Genomic DNA, 25809 nt, shown 5'->3' with positions numbered 1-25809 from the left:
CTTTCACCTATCTAGAGTACTTTCTCTACATTTTCTAGCTGTAATCTTCATCTTCATCTACAACTTGCAAGATAAACTGGACAATTGGGGAGGGGGAAACCGAGGCTAAGGAAAAGTTATTTGTCTCAATCTTACTGTGTATCTCTGGGGAAAGCAGGAATTTAAACCGAGGAGTTTTTTTTAAACAATGAACAGACATCTTCTACAAAAACCCCTTTCCTTGGCATTCAGTTGAAAGCATTGGTTGGAATCTGAGGTTAGATACGGGAAATCCAGATTCAAACCCTATTAATGGGTAGGATAATCTGCTCCCACCTTGCAAGGTTTCATGAGGCTATCCCACAAAGAGGTAGCCTAGGAACGTGGGAAGTCAATATTGTCCAAAGGCATCTAGACATGAGCTTGAAGAAGTAACATGTTTAGCAATTAATTGAGAGCTAATATTATTTAGGATCTTATCAGTGGGTCATCAGTGGGTCATAAGAACCTGGACCATATTTCAACAAAGCAGTCACAGGAAGAAAGGGCATCAGGAAGGTTAGTTTTCACATGCAAGGTACTTAAGAAGCAAGCAGGTTTATGGAACGATAATCCCATTATTAGAAATTCAAATTAATGAGGATCACCACCAGGGGATACAGCAACAGAGAAGCAGAAGAGAAAATGACCAAAATATTTCAAGCAGGTGGAAGAGTTTTCCTGTTGATGCTTACAATAAAACCTTACTTTTTTGGATGGTGTATTATTAATATTTATGGCAATAAAAATTAAACTAAACAAAAAAAAATCATTTCAATCAACTTTGACACCATGTGATACTATTGGCACCAATGCAGAAGTGTTTTGCCATTGTCTTTTTCCTTTGTGTCTGTCTGTCCATCCATCTGTCCGTCCGTCTGTCCGTCCGTCTGCCTGCCTGCCTACCTACCTACCTATCTACCTAAAGGGCAGGAATCATGGAAGAGAAGGCTCTTTTCCTTGACCCCGCCAGCCAAAATTCCTTGACTGATGGGATCTGCAGTATGCCAGCACAGGTGGGGCTGTAGAGTAAAATAGGAAATTTGCCATTATCTTTTTTTTTGGTAGAAGTGTTCTATCTATGCCACCACACTCTGTACCAGTTGTAGCTTCCAAATGCCCTTCAAGGGTAGCCCCATGTAGAGGGCATTGCAGTAGTCCAGACATGAGATGACCAGGGCTTGAATGATTGAGTGCTGGGACTCCTGATCATGGAAATCCTGCAACTGGTGCACAAACCAAAGTTGTGCAAAGGCTGTCCTGACCATGACTGTTACCTGCTCTTCAAACAGAGTCCCGAGCCCAGGAAAACCACCCCAAGTCGCGAACTGGGTCTGTCTGGGATAGTGCCACCCCATCCAGAACTAAATATATCAGAATCCCAGATCCTAAATGCATGTTTTTGCTGATAAAAAATCTGATAGGTACAGAAAAATGAAATGTACTTATGAATGAGTATGTGTAAAACTAACCTAGATCAAATCTGTCACCCTAGTATCTTCAGTTTATTACTTTATGACACCAATTTAAAACTGTTATGGTTACTATAAAACAAACAATTTTGCTATTGCATTGTACAAAGAAAGTAACGATAGCAAGATGGAAATCAAAATGGTAAATTGCCCCATCTACTTCACTCTGTGCATTTAAACAGCAAAGAGGAAACGGAAGCATCAGAAAGGAGAAATGGGGTGAAAGAGATAAGAGGTCCATACAGTTACGGGAACATGCAAGCAAGATGTAGAGGTGAGAACTCTAGGTTCTATTCTTAGTCCGGCTGGTTCATAATTTGTCAAGCCAGACTAATAATCTTTGCTCAGCTTAAAAAAGGTCCATGCAAACATTACTTCCACACGTGCGGAGCATCAAATTTATACCCTTTCTAACATATTCAGAGCTCTTAAGTGTTGACTTCTGAAACAAATCCAGAAGTCCTTCCAAGAATTCCACCAAATCCAGAAGAAAAACTGTTATATTCATGGGATAGGTCAAGAATATCGGGGTTGTGCAAGGAGAAATAATAAAAACATTTCTGTAGCTTTGTAAAGACTGCCACATAAACTCATCTGGCAGTCTTTACAAAGCTACAGAAATATTTTGCCAAATATTTAGTTTAGTTTAAATTTTGCCAAATTCTCAAATCTAAAAAAATAGTGTTATAGCAATGACTGATCGGAATATTCCCATATGTACTGAATTGACAGCAAATAGAAATTATAACTAATTTATTAACATATATTTCTTTAGCATCAAACATGATCAGCAACTGAATAAATCTCAGCGGCTATTCGTGAACTTACTCCTAGAAGGGCTGTAATGCTACCCAAAATCTCTCCTTATTCTTACCTTACAGCTGAGATTTGATCTTCAACTTCATAAACTCCAAGTTTTCGATAAACTGCATGCAACATCTTATCACCTTGGAAAGCGGTTCCTCTGCCATCCACAAGTGCTACCACAATATCTTCTTTGCTTGCAAGATAGCTGATCCAGCTAACGCTAAAGGTATGCTTCACATTTTGGCTACAAGGCCCTCCATACCTAAGGGAAATATCAATGGAATTTAAAGCATTCTACGTTAACATCCCTAAGGTCCTTAAATATTTAATAAATAGCATAAGAAAAACAGAATGATGAAGGAGTTCCTCATTGGAGTTTTGGAATTACTTCTCACACACAGAATGACACAGTGGTTAAAGTTTTGGACTATTATGATTGAGAAGACTACTCTCGGACAAAGAAGCTCACTGAGTATCTTTGGACCAGCAACCATCTTTTATTTTCTAAATATCCCACAGAGCTTTATTTGTCAATGACCAAAATAAAGTGTCTGTCTATCTGTCTGTCCGTCCGTCCGTCTGTCCGTCCGTCCACAGAGCTGTTATGGGAAAAGTTATTACTTTGAGCTCCTGAAGAAACCAAGGTGCTGGTAGAAAATACAAATAATTTCCTACATTACTTTGAACTATCTTGCTTGAGAAGAGCAGCCTAACATGGAGTTTTCCCCCCCGAAGATGAAGAGGATTTCACTTGGGAACTTCTGCATACCCAGCATACATTGAGCTGTGGTGGCGCAGTGGTTAGAATGCAGTACTGCAGGCTACTTCTGCTGACTGCCAGCTGCCTGCAATTTGGCCGTTCAAATCTCACCAGCTCAAGGTTGTCTCATCCTTCCTGTCACTGCATTTTTTTGTATTTACCAGCTGAGCTCATATTTCTGGACTGTCAGACTTTCCATAGCTTGCCAAATTTCTTATCAGTAAGCTAACTACGCATATCTGCATTCCTTTCTTTCTACTTCACACTTTCTTTGTTCTCTTGCCAAGAAGTCTGACCACAGAGAGGTGGCCGGCAGGAACGTTGCCAAAATGTAATTATTTAGATTAGTAAGATGTTTTATTTTCTTTATAACAAATAAATGAGTTTTTCTTAGAAAAAATATATTTGGGGTTTATTTTCTTGCAAAAATATACACAAGGAAAATGCCACGATCCACGTCTCTAAATCAAGGTGCGATTACCCAAAAGCAGAATGGGATTAATTAGCACCCTGACACTTCCATCCTTCTTAGGTGGGTAAAATGGGAAGCCAAATTGTTATGGGCAATATGCTGACTCTGTAAACTGCTTAGAGAGGGCTGTAAAACCACTGTGAAACGGTATATAAATCGGAGTGCTATTGCTATTGCTAATCCCGATGTGCTGTGGCCAGCTTTGCAAAGCTATTGAAAACTTTGACAGTATATATAAGGTATATAGGGAGAACGATTGAATAAAATATTACATACACCTTTATAAGAAGAGGATATTTCTTGGATCGATCAAACTTTGGAGGTAGAAGCATCTTGTACCATAAAGCTAGAAGAAAAAGGGGGAGGGGAGAGAATGAATGAATTTGATGTGAAACTTCCTGTGGCAGTTTAAGATCCCATGGTAATACTTGTGGCTGCAAAGTTTGCATTGTTGATAGCCAAGTGGATTAAATACCACAGCAGGCCTTTTTTTTAATCATGCATGCCACATTGTATTTTGCATTATATACTTGCATTTTCTATTATGACATCTGTGGTTTGTGATGCTTTATAAAGTCTGATTGAGTCCCGAGAACTTCATGGATTTGCCCATGTAATTTTCTTGGCAGCTATGCAGAATTAGACTTCCATTGCTGTGTTTCAGGATTTTTTTTTTCTTTCAACTTGCCAATTTAGCCTACAGATCTGTGATTCCTTTTTTTTTTAAAGTATCCAATCTAAGCATTAACAAGGTCTGATGCTGATTAGCTCCTGAGCCCAGGTAAGATCAGCCAGATGATGCTATCTGCAAAGATGTAAGAAAAACATTCTCCCAGGTAGTCCTCAAATTATGATCACAATTGAGCCCAAAATGTCAGTTGCTAAGCAAGGCAGTGACTGAGTGAGTTTTGCCCCATTTAACGATCTTTCTTGTCATAGTTAATGACAATAGTTAAGTGAATCATGCGGTCATTAAGCAAATCTGGCTTCTCCCATTGACTGTGCTTGTCGGAAGCTGGCTGGGAAGGTTACAAATGGTGATCATATGAACCCAGGACTGTGAAACTGTCATAAATATATGCCAGTTGTGACATGCCTGAATTTTGAGAATGCTGCAACAATCTTAAGTGTGAAAACTGTTCATAAGTCATTTTTTTCAGTGCCGTTGTAACTTCAGATGTTCACTAAATAGATGATACGCAGTCTTTGTCTGGGAATAAGCTATTAATGTATAGGATTCCAGGAATTAATTTCTTAATACACTGTTGAAGGGAAAACTCTACTGCACTGTTTCTTGATCTAAATTCAGATATTACACCGTAAGTTTTTAAGTAGCAACTATTTCATTCTTGTGCACACACTGAAAAATTAGATGTGAAAAACAAATAATACTTACTTATGCCATCCACTTCAAGTTTGTTAATCTTCTCTATTGGTAAACTGATTTTTTGCAGAGCAGACTCCAAATCTGCATTGTCTTCTAAGACTTTAATTTCTGTATATAAAAAGTTTTGAATTAGAAATACATTTCTCATTGATTCTCTGTTCTTGAAATGTTACACAACTGGATACTAATAAAAGGTTAAATGTCACGTCTGTTAAATTGAAATGAGTATATGAATTTCCCAAGTTTATAATTATGGAAAGAGCAAAAGTTTCACGATGTAACTGAAACAGAGTTGAGATTTTCCTAGAAAAATGCAGGGATGGGGGGTGGGGGGTAGGACTAAAGTTTCCTGCAATTAAGGTAAACCTCATTACAGGGTGGTAAATTCAATTTATTAGGTAATCTGAATATAAATAATGTAATGTATGGCTCATTTCATATACTCTGTTAAGTGTTTAATTGAATGAAAAAAGTTAATCATGATAAATCATTTATATCACAATTTTGTTGTATATTTACTTAACCTACAAAGCAGACAAATAAATAGCAAAGCCAGTATTATAATAGTTAAACGGTGTTCGTATCTTTTTCAGGTTTATGTGCCTAAAATTTTACGGAAGCTGAATATGAATACCAAATGGTTTCTAACCTAAACAGAATTTTGTCTTTTCTTTCTTGCAATCGGGGCAGTACAAGTCAGCTTTAGATGAAGTGTAAAAACATTTTATCACTCTGGTCATCAGAATCAAAGATCTTTTCCTCACTTGTGCTTAATCACAACATAAACATGCTTTGACATTTTTTTCCCACAGTGACTCATGGCAGGGCCTTTATCTCTTCTCATCCTGATGAGTCAAGTTGAAGCTAGTCTTTGCTGTGCTAGTTTTGATGTATGACTTTTCTCCTTATGCCTACAGCAGCTAAGATTAGCCTCAAAGTGTGTAAAGCTGGTTAGGCTTTGACACCCTTTGTCAGGTCCCATAGATTGGGATGCTGCCATTCTGGTGGAGACAGGGCCTGGGTGCATTCTTTAGTTTATAGCCTTTTTCCTGGTGCCTATCTAACCTGTGCTTTGATTTATCTTCTTGGAATGTAAGGTGAAGAGGACCATCTGTTTTGTCTCAGCTTTGGAGCCTCCAACAAGCGACGCCTGAGAACAACTTCTTATCACCTTCTCACTCTGCGATTTGCAAAACAACTTCATACCTTCCTGGATTGGCCTATTCAACATGGGACTGAAGGGAGGGGTTTCTAACTGCTTTAACCTAATGGAATTGCGCGGGAATCCTCAGATCCAGATTTCTTTGTCTTGCTATCACATTCCTTTCAATAAAAGTTTCCTTTTGAAATGCTAAGGGCTTCAAGAGTTCTACTTTCTTGAGCAGAGAGGAGAGGCAAATCCTTACATCCTTACCTTTGTTAGATCTGTTATCGTATATAGTAGAAATGGGGATGCCTGGGCCTGCAGTATTGATTAGAATAAAAAAAAGAATCTCCATTAAAACAAAATATCTGAAACATATTATCACTACTGAAAATGATTTCATTGCTTAGCTACTTGCATATTCCCATTTGTTCATCGCTCACAGTTTTTTCTCCCCATAAGTTTAACATATTAATTTGAGAAAACTGCAAAGCTCAGTTGGGTGTTAGAATGACAGTAGATGTACAGGGACCTGAATTTACATTGGAAGTAACTTGCTCAATGTTTCTACAAAGTGCCCTACTTGATAGTGGGATTGCAGGATTCAACCCACAAATGTCCACATTTATATTATAGAGAACATGATCCAGTTTCTGGGATTCCACAAGTACAAAAACATCTCTGATAATACTTCATGGCAGTAAGATGCAGTAAAATCTGAAAAGTAATGCCATTTTGCCACTCTTACTGCTGTAGAAAGTTAGCAGCCACCCCTCTCCTAGAAGAATGAAATATTTTGAGAAACATTAAAAAGACAGAATATTATATTTCCCTGGATGAGAAATGGAAAAATATGCTCTTGGAAAGCAGCCCCCACCTTCCTTAATAGCCCTCAGTAGATGTCATCTCTCTCTCTCTCTCTCTCTCTCTCTGTGTGTGTATGTGTGTGTGTATACCAACAGTGTTGCTGAGAATAAGGTAAAAAGTTAACCTTTGCATTCTATACAGTTCTCTTCACTCACCCAGATGAAAAGATACCTAAATGGTTACATAACTTGAGCACAGAATTAACCATGCACAAAAGAATCTGGATAAGTTGTCTTAACTCATTTCTCAAGGTGAGCACATTCCCTGCGTGACACAGTTTTGGCACAGATGAATGATGGAAGTGCTTATTTAGTTATGTTTGCAATTTTGCTAGTGACATAGTCATCATTTGCAATGCTTGTACACCTTGTACAAAACAAATCTATGATAAAAACTGTACGGCAACTATTTTCTCCCTAATATGACCTGAGGAAAATGTACATTGCTATCCAAACATCAGTTTCATTCATCCGTACTAATCTACCAATATGGTTACACCCAGATTTCTCTCTTTAAATGGAATCTGCATTTTATTTTATAATTTATTTTATTTTTACTTTGGTTTGGATTTTAAATACCGTAACAAAGATTAATCTTTTCAACCCGGAAACAACTTAAACTGTGTCTCTGCACGGATGGGATGGGAGCAAAGAAGCTACTTTTAAAAGTTTATTTTAGGAAACTAATCCAGAGCACTGGTCTGACAGAGCCTTTCCTGATTCCACAAACTCAGAGCTCAGTTGCAGAATCCTTGTGCAGGGTGAAAAATATTCTAGGTTCAATTTTTAGGAGTTCAAGTTCCAGAGCAGTTGGGAAATGCCCCTGGCTGAAACCATGGATAGATGATGCCTCTCTTTCTCATCCTCATGATTTGATGGTTCCACATTCTGAAGACAGTTTCCTACATTCTAAAACTTGTTCAAATCAACTTTGAGCTCCCTCATGTCAAAACCAACTCATTCACGTATTCAATGGGTGTGGCCTTAATTTGTCTTACAGTTTGTTTCAAAGGATGAAAGATTATGCTGCCAGAGTCTTTGCCATTTCATAACTAGAAAGTGATATAGATGATTTATAACTCTGAAATGCACCATCCTAATTTTCCAGATGATTATACTATACATTAAATTACCTTTATAATAGAAAACTGAATGGCATTATTTTATTTTGTAAAAGATGTATGTATGTATGTATGTATGTATGTATGTATGTATGTATGTACTATTTACTACTCTATCCACCAGACCCAATCCAGAGAGGGAATCCAACTCCATATACAGGATTCCAAATAATAAACCATCTATCATGAAGGGGGAAAATCATTCATCGGCAACAAGCCAATTGTAAACAATCCCCACCCTCACCATACCCAGCTACTGTAACATATGGATGGTACTTTCTGTATCCACATGTATAAGCTAAACATCATGATATTCACTGGGGATTACTCCCAGATAAGTGTACTTAATATTGTACACATTCATTTACTGCTATTAAGGTGCTCTAAAGTAGAAATAGTGAATTGTGACTTGAAATAGCTATTAGGATTTTATTTACCCACAAATTTGACATACCATAACAGATTAGTGCATAATAGCTGGCATCATTACTGAATCTTGCTGCATAATACTGGCATCTTTCTTTTCGTAAATTACAAGTAATGCACTGCTTTGATACAGGATTTCTTCCAATTCTGTAAAAAAGGCAGATTTAGAAAAAAAAATCAGTCTATATATAGAAAGATGTTCCCAATCTCTATCGGTCTTTTCTGATGTTTTCTTACTATAGAAGGGTGTGGATTTTGGATAAGAGGTTCATGTGGACTAGTATGTTTTCCCAAAAATATGACCTACCCCGAAAGTAAGTCCTACTTGATTTTTACATGTGCACCCAATATAAGCCCTACCTCCAAAATAAATCCTAATTAAGACCTCTCCCACTCCACGGGTAAAAATTAACCTAGGGTGGGGATGGGGGATGGAGCTGCCCTACTACTTATCTTCAAACAGTTGCAGCCAGGCTTCGCACACCCCGACACTTGCCTTGCCGGCCCATTTCTTCTGCAGCCGGCAATCCTGCCAAGGCTTTCCTGAAGGCCTCTGCAGCTGATAACAGAGCTCCAGATCGATCCGGAGCTCTGTTATCGGCTGCAGAGGCCTTCAGGAAAGCCTTGCCGGCCTTGCCAGCTACAGAAGAAGTTCCTGAAGGCCTCTGACAGTGAAAAGAAGGCTGGGGGCAATGCATGCAAGTGAGGTGAGTCAGTGGAAGACACCCCTCCTGAAAATAAGACCTGGTGCCTTTTTTGGTGGCATATATGTGTATGTGTGTGTGTGTGTGTATGTATCAATGGTGAAATGTAAAATTTGTTACTACTGGTTCTGTGGGCGTGGCTTGATGGGGGGATAATGTGACTGGGTGGGCGTGGCCAACTTTTTTTTTTAACTTTTAAAACATTTTTTCTACAACCTCTTTGGACGAAGAGGTTGTTAAAAAATGCTTTTAAAAGCCTCTGACGATCCCAGCTGAGTTGCCTGATCGGCAGAGGCTTTTAAAAGCATAACCTCTTCAGCCTAAGAGGTTGTAGAAAAAATGTTTTTAAAAGAAAAAAAGCCTCTGACAATCAGGCAACTCAGCTGGGATCGTCAGAGGCTTTTAAAAGAAAAAAAGGCCTCTGACAATCAGGCAACTCAGCTGGGATTGTTAGAGGCTTTTAAAAGCATTTTTTCTACAGCATCTTCGGCTGAAGAGGTTGTAGAAAAAATGCTTTTAAAAGCCTCTGACAATCCCAGCTGAGCTGCGCGATCATCAGAGGCTTTTTTTTTTTACTTTTAAAAGCATTTTTTCGGCTGAAGAGGTTATTCCTGATTTCAGTACCTTCATCAGCAGTTTTGATAGCAACTTACTTGTAAATGTTTCTTCTTCCTGGGTAATCTTCAAATTCATTGCTTGAATAAAATCTGGAAGGCAACATCCATTAGCAAATAAATTATGCATTCACTATGGAACGAAATTATAAAATGTTACTTATTATGAAGATTCATAAGAAAATGCTCAAACAACAGGAACAGTTCCAGCCAGACAGGAAATTCCCCTTCTTTCTAGATTTTTGTTTTTCCCAAAGCATTAGTCATTTATGTTCTACTAACTGAGGTTTAATTTACTTTCCTGCCCAATTCTTTGGTTTTCTTGTAAAACTTTGGATTTGCCAGCCTTTTGAAGTAGACTAGGTAGGAAACAGACACTGTAAGAACAAGGATGCAGTAACAGAATTTTGAAAGCCTAATAAAGATTCTTGGTCTTTCCCCTTTGATATCAAAGAGAATCGAGGCAGGGAAATCTTGAGTTTCTTTCTTACTCTTTCCTTCCTGTCGGACTAAGGCTGGTGCTTAACTAACAGCTGCTAAATTCTTTCATCAAGGCTATCTCCATATTTCTCTACCCAGGGGTGTCAAATAGGCAGCCCGTGGGCTGGATGCATCATGTGCAGGCCACACCCACCCAGGCTCTGCAAAGGCAAAAACAGTCACAATACGTCACGTGATGTCATGTGACACATCAAGTTTGACACCTGTGTTCTACAGGATTCCCTGAAGCTGCTCCCTTCATCTTTTTGTGTGGGAGGTATCATTTGGCTATGTAAGATCCACATTCAGAAAATAAGCTTGCTATAAATATTTTATTAGGATGTTGGACAATGGAATTCTTAGAACCCTTAGGAGCTGCCTATTTTTGCAACCTGTATCTTGTTTTTTTGACTCTGATACAGACGAAGAAACTAAATGTACTATTCATTTATTTTCGGCAATGTTTATAGAAAAAGGGATCTTGGAAATCTTTCTCTCTCCCAGTATATATGAAGAACATTTGCAGGAACTGGGTATGTCTAGTTTAATGAAAAGAAGGACTAGGAGTGACATGATAGCAGTTTTTCAATATTTAAAAGGCTACCACAAAGAAGTAGGGGAGGGGTGAAGGCAAGACAAGAAGCAATCGGTAGAAACTGTTCAAAGAAAGAATCAACCTAGAACTAAGGAGAAATTTCCTGACAGTTAGAACAATTGCTGGTAATCAGTGGAACAACTTGCCTCCAGAAGTTATGGGTGCTTCAACGTTGGAGGTTTTTAAGAAGAGATTGGACAATGATTTGTCTGAAATGTTATGGAGTTTCCTGCTTGAGCAGAAGATTAGACTAGAAGTCCTCTAGTATCGCTTCCAACTCTGTTATTCTGTTATTTTTGCATGTAATACATGTATGCATGCTTCTCTTTAAGGAAGATAATTGGATCTTCAGCTCGTAAAGTTTTTTTTGTTATTGAACAATCCAATATATACTTATTCAAAAATAAATGTTGTTATATTATTTTGGGACTATACTCATACATAGGCATCTGTATGCTGAATTCCTATTGATTCAGAGACAAATTTAGTTTCTATATTGCACTAGACCATGGTTTGATTGATCAGTTTTCTAAACAAGCCAATATCGGCTGAATGTATATATCTTAAGTTACAAGCCAAGGCTAAGACCAAACCTTAAAGTAACTGAGGTCCCTCTGTTTAAGTTTTTAACTAGATCAATATGTGAGCATCTGATGACCTGGAGCTCCCATTCCTTCTCCAAAACTCTTGTTCTCTACAAAACTGATTGCAAATAATAATAATAATAATAATAATAATAATAATAATAATAATAATAATAATAATAATAATAATAATTATTATTATTATTATTATTATTATTATTATTATTATTATTATTATTAGAAATAATCCATGAGTATAATGTGGAGGAAGAAGGGACTGGTTTCATTCAGTAAAAAGTAAGGCAATTTGATTGTTGCTTCTTTATAGATGCTTTGTTTGCAAAGCCACATAGGCTTCCCAATACATCTAAATCAGCTATTATGCCTGAATGAGTAAATAACGCAGAGCATAGTAATACAACATATATAATAGTGATTATATTCTTGATTAAGATGTTATTAGACACTTCTAGTCATGTCCAATGTTTATGATTGGATGCACAAGTTGAGGGAGGGGAAATTCTTTTTCCTCTGTAGGCTAAATCTAACTCTGAGGCCTTTCCAGGCATAGCTGTTGAGGGGAATCCATTATAACTAATCATATGGAATGACTCTCAAAGACCTTTAAAAATGGGGTTCAGCTGCAAGGCTAATGGAAAAATCATTCTTGCATTCTTGCATATGATTTTCATTGACAGGCAATATAACCAACATACCACGCGAGTGGGATACTTACATTGCATCATCTGTTACTCTATAAATATATATGGCCTCCCACTCACCACTGGTGATCTGGATTGCCTTTTCCTACAAAAACAACATATTTAAAGTCAGATACTTTATTCTACAGCACATCTCTTGCAACATAGGTGAACTTTAGATTGGTTCTTTGGTTGACCTACCACCGAGTCGTTGATGTAATGGATGTGTTTATAGCCATTCTGGTCGCTAAAAATTTTGTAGTATGACATGGCATCTGAAGTGAAATAGGGTGCTGAAACAAAGAACTGAGAGACAACAATAATAAAACTGGAGATGAAACAGAAATTAATATCTTTGAGAAGTGAATGAACTTGTGCAAAATACAGTAAATATATATTTATACTACATATTTTACTGTATAAAATTTTATTATTTTGTTTATTTATTAAAAATTTACTATTTACTAAATATATTTTACTATATTTACTATAGTAAAAATATAGCAAAGCTTTCTGATGTTACTATTTTCCGCCCCTTAGCCCATTAATGAAACATCTTTCATATTGTAGTGAAAGCATATTTGTTAGCAATTTACAATGTAACTAACATTTTTTACTTGAAGGTAAGACCCAGCAGGTTCTCAAAATGAAAAATGGATGTCTATGACATCCCCCGCCCCAAAATAAATTAAATCCGAAAAAACCAAATAAATAATTACAAAAGTAACAAAAGTAACAGAGTTGGAAGGGACCTGGAGGTCTTCTATTCCAAATTTCTGCTCAAGGAGGAGACCCTATATACCATTTCAGACAAATGGACGTCCAATCTCTTCTTGAAAACATCCAGTGATGGCGCACCCACAACTGCTAAAGGCAAATCGTTCCATTGATTAATTGTTCTCACTGTCAGGGAATTTCTCCTTAGTTTTAGGCTGGTTCTCTCCTTGATTAGTTTCCATCCATTTCTTCTTCTGCCTCCAGGTGCTTTGGACAATAGGTTGACCCTCTCTTTTTTTGTGGCAGCCCCTTAGATATTGGAACACTGCTGTTGTGTTGTGGTTGGTGGAAAGCTTTGACAGATGGGCAAACCCGCAGTTTAGCTATCTCTATGAACTCATGGGAGCATTTTTCTAGGTTTTACCTGTGCAAGTCTGCAGTGGGACAGCCGACTGGCAAAGCAGAACTCAACTCTGACAGAAAGCCAGAGTGCTACAAAAATCACTTCTGGCTTTGTTTCTTGCTTTACAATATCAACACTCGCTCTGGGATTTTGCTTCCCCCTTGCCATAAATTTAGCCATGGCACAAAACTTGCAGCTGCTTGATTTCCCCACTTTGCCTAGGAAGCTGGCTTCCCCAGGCAAAGTGGGTAGGCAAAACAGGAGTGAATCCTTACACCTCTCCAGTTTCATGGAGATGGCCTTGTTTCAGTTTCTCTGAAACTTATAGATGCATGGTAAAAAGTCAATAAAGAATGAAATGATTCTTATGATAACACCAAAAGTTGAAAGAGCATAGAAACCATACTCCACCAGCCCATCCTGTATGGCTCTCTTCTACGTGTTGCCGATTCTGTCAAATCAAAGAAAGCAACAAGGTTGGGATGCAAAACAGAAATCTGACATATTAACGCTATAGAGTTTTCAATCAGTCAGAAATATGAAAAAAATGAGGATCCATTCAAACACAGGCTACTTTTTCAATAATGACTTGTAGCATCCTCTAATGCCATCATTGTATCAGCACAGCAATGGCTATTGGATAGCAAATCTTTGCCCTTAATTATCTATGTGGAATCCATTGTAACAACCTGAACATATGTTAATAAAAACCAGGATATACAATGATAATCTAAAAGCATCTTATGTACAATTCATTTTTCAAATATTTTAGCAAAGCTTTCAAAGCAAAACTTTAGGTTATGGATGCCTCTTCCTTTGAAGTATTTCTTTGCAAAATTCATTCCATTAAACTAAATTAAAATATTTAATATATTTACCTATATATGATGTGGCTGTAATAATATTATTATTTATCCTTATTATTATCTTCTTTACCATCCCTTTAATGGGTATTATTATTATTATTATTATTATTATTATTATTATTATTATTATTATTATTATTATTATTATCTCTTTTATTCATTAAATATGAAACTCAGACAACTGATCATTTAAAAATGTGTCACAAATACCATTGACTGGTGCTAATGGTTGATAAGGGTTGCTGCCAGGGTCCTAGGTTTTAAATAATTTTAATAATAATAATAATAATAATAATAATAATAATAATAATAATAATAATAATAATCCCTCTGAGGAGTTCTACCTTGTCATGGTGGAGGGGCTTGTGTGCTCTAGTGATCCTAAGGGCTATGCTGAACAGGTGCAACCATATCAGACAGACCTTAGGTGAAGAGCCAGATAAAATTTGTTCCACAACCCATTCAAACATGGTGAATACGAAAAAAATGAAATTTATGCTGGCTGAACCATCGCCCAGATTAACAAGGGTTCCGTTGGAGGCTATGACTCCTGGGCATTCTACACAAAATGAGTTACAGGGCTCAGCTCCCTCTGCTAGGCAACCAGGGCATGGAGCTGACAAGCTACTGGAAGAAAAACCCAAAAAGCAAAAAATCTGGACTAGGGAAGAAAACACCTCTATTATGGAAGCTTACTATCAGTCTGAGCCAGCAAAACATGGATTTCAAAAACGAATGTATCAGATTTGGAAGATGAACCATACGGACTGTGACACCAGTGAACAGAGGTTAATGGACCAACGATGTGTAATCCTAAACCTCAAATTTTTCACTACAGAAGAATTAATAGCAATAGAAGAGAAAGCAATTAATGGTCTGAATACATCAACAAAGAAGAGTAACATCAAGAATGATTTGCAGACTCAAAAGCAAATTGAGGAAGAAAAGGAGGAAGAGGATACTGAAATGGATGAAGATAAAGAATAAGGAAGCACTAAAGAACAAACACCAACAGATAGTGCTCAATTAGCTGGAAAAATAAAGCATCAAATGGAAGATGATGAAAGAACACGTTTGCCAAAGCTGAACCAAGTGAACCGGAAAGAATTGAGAAATGTACTAAAAAAGGTCAATGAGGCTGTGCAAACTATTCGAACCACTACACTAGCCGAAACAAACCAACTGATGTATGCAGCAGCTGTCATAACCACCAAAGAACTGGGGTTGAAAATACAAAAGAACCAAAGAGGCAAGAAGGGGAAGCCTAAGTGGAAAATTCGGTTAGAATTGAAGATCAAAAAAGTACGTGGAGATTTGAGCAACTTGAACAACCTAAGGCAAGGTCAGCTAAAGAACAAGCAGGTCAAAAGCAGCCTGGATGCAAGATACGATCTGAGGAATAAGGAGATTGCTGTAGTAATTGAAGAGCTGAAGCAGAGGGTTATTGCCATCGCTGAAAAGATTAAAAGGTATGAAAACCGAGTAACTCAGTTCAAGGAAAACTCACAGTTCAGAGCAAATCAGCACCAGTTTTATAAGAGCTTAGAAAATGGAGACGGAGTAACAACAAATGAAAAGCCTGATAAAGAGAAAGCTCTGAAATTCTGGAAGAATTTGTGGGAAAACAACAAGAAGCACAACAGAAATGCAAAATGGATCAAACAGGTTGAGGACTCTATTAAAGTGCATAAAATGGAAGACATGAAAATAACAAAAGCAATGGTGCAAAGTCAAGAAAAGTAAAGAACTGGAGTGCACCTGGACCAGATGAGTTGCATGGCTTCTGGTTAAAGGCACTTACAACTGTGCACAAAAGATTGGCAACCCAGATGAACCAGATCCTAAAAACACCTGAAAATGATGAATGAATGACAACTGGAAGGACATTTTTGATCCAAAAAGATAAAGAAAAAGGAAAGGACCCTGGAAACTATAAGCCAATCACCTGTTTGCCAACAACATACAAGCTTCTTACTGGTATCACTGCAAACCAAATCTATGGATACCTGGAAAGAAATAACTTGCTTCCTGTAGAACAGAAAGGATGCTGCAAAAACTCAAGAGGAACAAAGGATCAATTGATGATTGACAAGCTAATCCTAAAGAACTCAAAGAAAAGACGAAGCAACCTGTTCATGGCTTGGATAGAGTATAAGAAAGCGTTTGATTCAGTTCCCCATAGCTGGATCAAGAAATGCCTGGAAATCTTAGGCATCAGCAGCAACATACAAAAATTCATGGAATCTTTAATGAACCTCTGGAAAACGAAACTTATGGCTAATGAAGAAGAACTGGGTGAAGTTGAAATTAAATGAGGCATTTTCCAGGGTGATTCCCTTTCACCCCTACTTTTTATACTCTCAATGCTACCACTGACAATCATTTTGAAGAAGATGGACTGTGGATATGAACTTGCAAAGAAAGGACTGAAAATCTCGCACTTGAAGTACATGGATGATTTGAAGCTGTTTGATAAAACAAAAGCTGAACTGAATTTATTAATTGAAAACACAAAAGAATTCAGCCAAGACATCGGTATGCAGTTTGGAATTGACAAATCTGCAACAATAGCAACCAAAGCAGGCAAGATCATAGAAGAGGATGGAATAGAACTAGAGAATGAAGAAATGATAAAGGCAGTAAAATCAGAAGAAGGCTACAAGTACTTGGGGATTTTAGAAGCCTCTGACTTAATGCATAATAAAGTCAAGGAATCAACTTCAGCCAAGTACATTTGGCGAATTCGTAAGATATTAATGTCCAAATTGAGTGGAGGAAACATCATAAAAGTCATAAATACCTGGGCTATACCTGTGATTAGATACTCTGCAGGAATAATTGACTGGACCCAGATGGAGTTAGACAATTTGGACAGAAAAACAAGGAAGCTTATGACAATGAATCATGCCTTGTACCCTAAAAGTGATGTTGACCGATTATATTTACCAAGAGCAGAGGGTGGTCAAAGACTCGTACAAGTAAAGCAGACTGTGGAAGAAGAAAAACGCAGCTTGAATGATTACATCCAGAAAAGTGAAGAACCAATGATTAAGGAAGTAAATAAAGGAGGCTTTTTAAAGACAACTAAAACAAATGCAGAATATAAGAAAGAAGTAATTGAGCAGCAAGCTGAAAATTGGAAAAGCAAAGCTCTGCATGGCCAATACTTGAAAAGTATTGAAGGCAAAGCTGACCAGAAACTAACTTGGAACTGGTTAAGATCAGGAGTACTGAAAAAAGAAACAGAAAGCTTTATTTTGGCAGCTCAAGAACAAGCCCTAGCCACAAACTGCATGAAGGCAAAAATTCAACATGTTACCACCAACAGCAAATGCCGCCTCTGTAATGAGAAAGATGAGACAGTCGACCACCTGATCAGCGGGTGCAGCAAAATTTCACAAACTGACTACCTACAATGCCATGACTGCGTTGCTAAGATCATTCACTGGAAATTGTGCCAGAAGTTTGGATTTGAGTACAGCAAAAACCACTGGGAACATCAGGTTGAGAAAGTTTTAGAGAATGAGAAACTCAAGATCTTGTGGGACTTTAGGATTCAGACTGACAGGCATTTGGTCCACAACACACCTGACATAACAATAGTTGAAAAGGAAAAAGTATGGTTCATTGACATTGCAATACCTGGTGATGCACGGATTGAAGATAAGCAGCAAGAAAAAATCACAAAGTACCGGGACTTGCAAATTGAAGTTGAGCGACTGTGGAAAAAGAAATTGTGTGTTGTCCCGATTGTAATTGGAGCCCTTGCAGCAATACCCAAAGGGCTACCCCGCTATTTAGAAATTCCAAATTTGCCAGACTTGAACATTTTGACTCTACAAAAAGTCACCTTACTCGGAACAGCTTACATCCTCCGACGATACCTTAACAGTTCCTAGGTCCTTGGTTAGGACTCGAGCTGCTGAGCTATTAACCAGCCTCAAAGGCTGTGAATCTCACTAAAGATTAAATAATAATAATAATAATAATAATAATAATAATAATAATAATGTTATTATTATTATTAATCGCACAGTCAGTCAGATGTTCAGACTGGGTTTGGCATTTTTGTCTACCTATTGAGTCCTTACCAAGGACCTGGGATGGGCAAATTGGATGTTTGACAGTGTTACAGATATCGTTGCAGGATGGAAGCAGTTCCAAGTAAGTCTGCCTTCTGCAATTGACTGGTGGCAAATTTGTCAATGCCTATGGTGTTCAAGTGGTGCTCCAGTTGTTTTGGGACTGCACCCAAGGCACCTATTACTATTAGTACTACCCTTGCTTGCCTTTGCCATAGTTGTTCTATTTTTATTTGTAGGTCTTTGTATTTTGTTATTTTCTCCAGTTCTTTCTCTTCTATATTGCTGTCTCCAGGCACTGCCACATCCACTATCCAGACTTTTTTGTCTTTCTTATTGACAACTGTTAGATCCAGGGTGTTATGTGACAAGTGCCTGTCTGTCTGGATTCTGAAGTTCCAGAGCAATTTAACTTCTTCATTTTCTATTATTATTATTGTCGTCGTTGTTATTTACTTTATTCATTAAACATGAAACTCAGTCAACTAAACATTCAAAAATGCATCACAAATACCATCAACTGGTGCTAATGGTTAATACAGGTGCCAGTGTCTTAGGTATCAACCAAGTACCTTCTTAAGATGTACGATGTTCCAAGTAGTGCAGTTTTTTGCAGTTCCGCTGGTGTTATTGCAGGAAGCTGCAATTTGTTGATGTATCTTATAAAATTCTTGGACATGGTACCAAGTGCCCCGATGATAATGGGTATTATTGTTACATGTTTCATCCATAGTCACGTAGTTTCGATGGCCAGGTTGCAATATTTCGTGATTTTTTCCAGTTCTTTTTCTTTGACTCTGGCATCTCCTGGTACCACGATGTCAATAAATTGTACGATTCAGTTTTCGACAACTATGAACTTTTTTTGTTCTTTCTTATCAACAACTGTTAAGTCTGGGATGTTATGTGGCAGGTGCCTGTCTGTCTGGATTTTGAAGTCCCAGAGCAATTTAACTTCTTCATTTTCTATTATTATTATTATTATTATTATTATTATTATTATTATTATTATTATTATTGATGTTGTTGTTGTTGTTGTTATGTTACTTCATGTATACTGTGTGCTTCTATACCAGAGACAAATTCCTTGTGTGTTTAATCACTCTTGGGCAAATAAAATATTCAATTCAATTCAATTCAAACTCAAATGATTGATACACAAACTTTTTTAGGATTCTGTAAGATTGTTCAGAAGCTTGTTTAGAAACTTGAGGAAGTATAGCATGGTTTATCAAGGCTGCAAGAATCTGGGTGAGCATTAGATGGCAGCAAAAAACTCCAACTTTGCTGCCATTGAGTGGTCATTCAGAATTTGTAACCCAGATATGGTGGCCTTGAGTAAGGTGACTATTTAAACTCGTATTCAATTTTTATTTATTGGGTATATTTGCTGATTTGGTGATTTTTTTTTTTAGTGTGAAGTTTAGAATCCTCTCTGGATTTGCAGAAAAGTATTTCTTATCGTTATTTGCACACTGCAGCTTTATTATCTCCTAATATATGAGAGAGTCCACATTGTTTACGCCTTATTACTTCCGGTTTAATCGGAAAACAAAGTATGAAATGGAAATTTATTCCCCTGAGATCTTTTCAGCAAACACAGCTTAATGGAGTTCTCCCATCTGTTCGCACTCTTGTTAACTAACCGTTGGTGTGCAGAGTGATACAGTAAAAGCACTTTATAAACAGAAGATAATAGTGGTTTTATCCACATCTTTTCTTCGGTAAGAACATGCTGAGGCATGCAATTTGTACTGCATTTTGGATCTTCCAAAGTTGCTGATCATTTTGATTCTCTATCTAATCACAACTTTTCAGAGGGACACTCTTAAGATGAAATATTGGCCTTATCATTTTTCCATCCAGCAACTTGAACTCTAATACTTATTCGCATATCATGATACGACTTAATAGGGTTGATTTGAGTTTGATGTGACCATACTCTTTGTAGTTTGTAGCCAATAATGTATGACTTAATATGTTTATAAACCAGGCCATGAAGGATCAGCAGACCCTCGGTCAAAGATCAAAATGAAACAGAGGAGAAAAGGCTGTAATAGGGATGAGTAAAAACCAGCTCCCCATTCTCACCATTAATAAGTGCTAGCAATATTATTTCTGAGACAATTTAGGATCCCACTTTAATTTGAAAACAACCTTTCCCCCTTCCTTTTGCACAGTAACTATCCCGTTATGATGAACATTTATCAAATTGTTCACTGATAAGAATTTTTGCTTTAAATTTTGGCTTGATGGGAAAATACTACCTCTGGGCAATCCCAAGATCTGGAGTGGTAATTGTAGTCACAGATTGCTGACAGGGAGAAGTTCTGGATCCTTTTCAACCACTGCACACAGATTCTGTCATTTGTTACCCAGGTAATCCAAGTGACATAGTGATCGCTAAAGAAAAAGGGAAAAAAGAAGGGAGTCAGTGAATACAGGGAGAAGAGAAGAAGGAAACATACTATTACATTAACAATGTATCAATGATAAGTAGATCATATTAATAATATAGATGTCAACTCTGAAGCAAACCTGGCTGAAGCCATCTTTTGCTGCCTCATAGTTGCCACGAACCCTGAGAGGGGGAAGGGAGGGGGAAGGAGATAGAGAAAAAGTTTTCCTGTGGGAAACAAGGTCATCTTAACAGGTGGCTGTGAAAGGAGGAGAGGAGTCACCAAGCAGCCTGCCAGTACTTTCATTGGACAATGTGACCGGTGACATCTGGGAGGCAGGACTTTTACTCTTTTAATTAGGTGAAAACCATGGGAACTTTTAGAGTTGGTTTTCACCGGCTGTGCCAATACGATGTAGCCAATAAACATGTTCTTTGGAATGCTGACAATAGATATGATAGACCAGTTTAGTACCATATCTGAGTTTTAAAAGTTTAAAATTTAAATGTTATTAAAGCACCACCCAAATTCTTTGAACAAGTGGGCCTGGCTCCTTAGCATCAGTACTCTTGTATTGCTGTAACCAAGTGGCTGAAATGATTTCTTTTTTTTTAAAAAAAAAGTTTTTTATTTTGAATACATTAAAACAAGACACAAACACACAACATTTATATACATATCACTTTTTCCTACAACTGCTTCGAAGTGATCCTTTCTTGCTATTTACCTTATTTTTACACATATTTTAATTTTGTCTTATTCAACAATTGTTTTCCATCTTTCTTTATTTGGTCTACATTGTACCATGATCTTCAACATTTTCCACCCTCTCTCCTTTATTCCTCTTTCTCATTTTTCCTATTCTCCAACCATTCATACCATCTACACCACACTTTATAATATTCTGTATCCTCTTTCTCCTTGAGTTCTTTTGTTAATTTGTCCATCTCTGCACATTCTAAAATTTTTCTAATTAAATCTTCTTCTGATGGTGGATTTTCCTTCTTCCAGTTTTGTGCATAGACTATGTGGGCTGCTGTCAGTATATGTAATATTAAATAATGTATTTCCTTGGTATAGTTTTCTATGGAAATCCCTAGTAAAAACTGCTCAGCTGAAATGATTTCTATCATTAATGAGAATTACATCTTACATTTTCCTTTATAGCAGTCCTTGATCCAGAGGCTATATTACAAATTTAACACAGAAAGAAAATTTCAGGGGGAAAAACTCCTAATGCAAATTACTGAAAACAATTGCAATTCTTTCTGGGGGGGAAAACAGGAACTGAGGATTTAAAGAAAATATTACCTTGATGCTATGACTGGTGGTGCAAGTATTTCCTTCGGTCCAAAATCTCTAGGATTTGTAGTATCTATAATCAACACTCTAACAGTTGGATTTTTAGCTCCAGCCTTCAAGGAAAAATAGGAACAAATTGATTAAACTAAATTCTAATGACTTTAATTACAATATTTAAATAAAAAAACTAAGTAAAGTTCTGTAAAGTTATTTTATTCATTTCAGGCACATTTTCCATTTCCAGACAATTTTGGATCTTATTAAAAATGTGTCATAGCTAGAAATTTATTCTGAGAAGTTCACAGTAGACTGGCATCATTAACCATAAACACTAAGCAAATAATATAAAGATTACAATCTCATGGGAGAAGTTTTTTGCCCTGTTGTCTTCAAAAGTAACAGAGGAAGTCTAACATCTGCTACTTCAGATTCCATGCCCTTCCTTCTAGGTCAGCTGCCACCTTGAAGTATTTTCAATAGGAATTATATGTGAAGGGAATTGATTAGGTCTTTCAAAATATTACAATGGTACCTCGGTACTCAACTGCTTTGAAACTCATTGAATTTGATACTCAATGCATTTTGTTATAAAATTTGTTTCAGTACTCATCGTTTGTTTGATTGACACTCAGTGTACAAGCTAGAATTTATTGGTGTTGGCTGCCTTGTGACTCACTATAATATTTCTGAGGGAGAAAATTTGTTTGGTACTCATTGATTTTGGTACTCATCACATCTTCCAGAACCAATTAATGTTGAGTACCAAGGTACCACTATATTTTAATAATACAGGATACACAAGCTGGATTTTCATTTAGAATAGGCATAAGCAACACTATCCTAAAGGTTGTATTTATTTTAGATTTGTATTTTTCCCACCAAAAGCTACAAGCGGAGACTCATGATATTATAATAGCACCCAAGGGAGCTCTTCCCATTCTGTTTTCATTTTGGAGGGGTAGGTTATGTTTTATAGGTGCGTTAAAGTAACCGCAAAGGTAATGTACCTATTTTATTTTATTTTCTGCAGAAAACCAGCAAGAATCACATTTTGCAATTTGCTGGCTGGCTGTCATACTTCAGGCATTTGACCTTGGGTGGGGGAAGCTATAAGATTGAGGCTCTTAGGCTTCAAGACACCCACACCCTTTCTAAAACTTCTCAATTATACTAGTTAGCGGGGTTTTTAAAAAGTCAGTGGTTACATTTGGTATAGTTATTTAATATTCAAATCTACAGCAGAGCCGAGCTTAATGCTAAAAGGAAAATAAATAAACAAAGCACATCTACCTTTGGATATGGAAGAGTTATTTTTCTAGGATATTGATTCTCGCCATAATATGAGTATTCAATAACTGGTATTTCAGTATCATTGAACTCTATGTATGCTATGTTCTTGCCATTTGGTGACCACCACAGAGCATATTTTGTCCCAAGCATTTCTTCTAAAAGAAACCAGGTTAAAAGACATTGTTGTTCTGGTTGCAAAATTGTACAATGTACTATATGATGTAGTACTATCTTTAAAACCATGCCGGTATCTTGATCTACATCCATACCTGTAAAATCATTAATCTGACAGATCATCAATCAGTTTTGGGGTAACCGAGGAAGAGAAAGCAGAATCCCAGAGAAGTAACTATGAACTCCTGAGGGGAGGAAAATCATAGCAGAGAACTATCAGCTCATTTCAGTTGTGGGTTGCTTCCGGTTTGGTCCGGTTCTGGCGAACTGGTAGTAATGGCGGTGGAAGGCTCCGCCCACCCACCTCGACATCATTACTGATGATCTGCACATGCGCAGAAGCTTCTGTGCATGTGCAGAAGCGTGCATGTATGCTCCCATTGCAAACTGGTAGTAAAGGTAAGTGGAACCCACCCCTGGCTCATTTGTGGGAAAACTGGTCAAAAGCCAAAACTTAAGCATTGTCCTAGAATGGTTGGACAGATTTGAGGGCAAGAAGTGAACAGTTTTTAATTGTTCCCCCCGTCTTCTAGTCCAGATGAACAATGATCTAAAGATGCAAATAACCCAGAATTAAATGATTTCACTGAACTACCTCACAGATCTGAAGGCTGGCATCCAGTGAATATGCACAGGGGGAATAAACAGCACCAAAGTGCCTTGGTTGTAAACTTTCCAGAGGGCTATAAATGGCAAAATATCTCTCTTTCCTTCTCAGTGTTTGTGGCTCATGATTGTGTTACAAGTGCTATAGATAATGCACATATTCATTCTCATGAGTTCAATGAGCAATAACAATAATAATATTCTGAATAGCTATAACCATGAGGTGCCTTGCTGATGGAAGTGTAGATCTTATCCTAGTTTCACTAAGGGTTATTTATTTATTTTGATCTTTATTGTCAGATATTCTGGGGAAGGATGTTAAGACCACAATTCTTCATCTTTCCAATTTCATGTTGAATTCATATGAATTCATTAAATATGTCACATCTTACCTCCACCTTTGCACCCAGATATTGAGGGGTGGGAAGAAGAGAAGAAATTCATTGGTTTTATACATGATCAAAACTTAATTTACACTTTCCAAACTAATATGTAATACGGAACAAAAATATCTTGATACATACATGCACACACACACACACACACACACACACACACACACATGCACACACACACACACACAGTGTATGAATTTTCATTCAGACTCATTTCATTTAAAAATTTCCAACCAAGTTAAGCTTTCCTCATGTCTAGGGAGATCTCTCCAATCTCCATTCCTGGAAATACTTGGAGATTAAGCTTGGTCCAAGACCACTAGTTGCTGATCCCTAAAACAGTTACTTTGATCAGTAATCTAACATGTTAACATTCAAAACACACTGTGTAGGATCAACCCATGGCCCTACATAGACTCAAAAGGAATGAGGTCAAGCAGGGACTCTCTTTGAAGGAAGGAATGGTGATGTGTTCCACTCATACCTTCAATACTCCCTCATGTCTATAATGGGATTGTTCCAGGGAACTTTTTTCCTCAAAAGGGGATACTTTTTGCAAGGAGCCATGAAAAAGAAATAATCTCCTCCCCTTCCAAAAATAGAAACAAGCAATTAGTAGAATTCTTCTATCTACTTCAAGTCTGGAGCCATTCCACTGATTTCTCCAGGTTTGCAGAATTTACTCCTCATTTCTCTAATATAATTTTGCATTTAGTTCATAACGGCGCTTTTTTATTATATTCTTCTTGTTCGGCATGGTCTTTTAGAAAGAAAACAACAACTTACTCCTAATAATGCAGGGTCACGAGATACAAGAGGCTCTTAAACTAGGTACAATAAATAATATTACAACATCTGATGAAACTGTTTTGAAACAAAGGGGATCTTTTTTTGCCATAAAGAGGAAGAATGATATGACAGGAAAATGTGAAAAATTGAAGAGACAGGATGTTGAGCAACTGTAGACTTCGTGGAAAATATTAACACAACAATTAGTTAGAAAGAACACATTTTGACTCTTGTTTGGGGGCACTGCATTACTTTATTGCTCAAGTCTTATCATGCTAAATCATTACATTGCTTTTAAAATGCAATTTACCTTCATAAACCCAGTCAGGAATTCCATTAAATATTTCATTCCAGTTGCCATTTGTGGTTATTTGAATAGCAGCTTCTCTGGGATCTTCTTTGAAATAGATATTATTCTGGTAAACATAAGCCTAGAAGGAGGGAAGGAATCAATTTCTTTAGCTGTGGAAGGTGCAAATGATGTATGCAATCCAAAAATACTATATAGCCCAGCTAAATAAGGGGCTCACATCAAAATCATTCCTTACAAACATTTATCTTTGCAGAAGAAAAATTTTATTCTGTTTTTCCCCCCAAGTCACAGAGAAGAGTCTCTGGAGAATCATGCAGTGAAA

The 25809-nt window shown here is 37.1% G+C and overlaps 1 protein-coding gene across 1 annotated transcript in view; it reads right to left on the bottom strand.

The window, feature by feature from the left end:
- Positions 1-25809, bottom strand: part of FAP (fibroblast activation protein alpha) — a 64828-nt gene that overhangs the window by 12873 nt on the left and 26146 nt on the right. Inside the window, exons 9-21 of the mRNA XM_070934167.1 lie at positions 25485-25605; positions 23211-23365; positions 21930-22033; positions 20487-20622; positions 13678-13722; positions 12353-12457; positions 12187-12257; positions 9831-9884; positions 8502-8620; positions 6331-6378; positions 4926-5024; positions 3806-3875; positions 2365-2559 (exon numbers count right to left, since the gene is read on the bottom strand). Of these exons, the coding sequence (XP_070790268.1) occupies positions 2365-2559; positions 3806-3875; positions 4926-5024; positions 6331-6378; positions 8502-8620; positions 9831-9884; positions 12187-12257; positions 12353-12457; positions 13678-13722; positions 20487-20622; positions 21930-22033; positions 23211-23365; positions 25485-25605 (1322 nt within the window). The remainder of the gene's footprint in view (positions 1-2364; positions 2560-3805; positions 3876-4925; positions 5025-6330; positions 6379-8501; positions 8621-9830; positions 9885-12186; positions 12258-12352; positions 12458-13677; positions 13723-20486; positions 20623-21929; positions 22034-23210; positions 23366-25484; positions 25606-25809) is intronic.

This window comes from Pituophis catenifer, unplaced genomic scaffold (genome assembly GCF_029215685.1).
Source record: "Pituophis catenifer annectens isolate HBS135680 unplaced genomic scaffold, rPitCat1.0.hap2 SCAF_1, whole genome shotgun sequence".
Classification (NCBI taxonomy): Eukaryota; Metazoa; Chordata; class Lepidosauria; order Squamata; family Colubridae; genus Pituophis; species Pituophis catenifer.
This window is presented reverse-complemented; position numbering and strand designations above follow the sequence as displayed.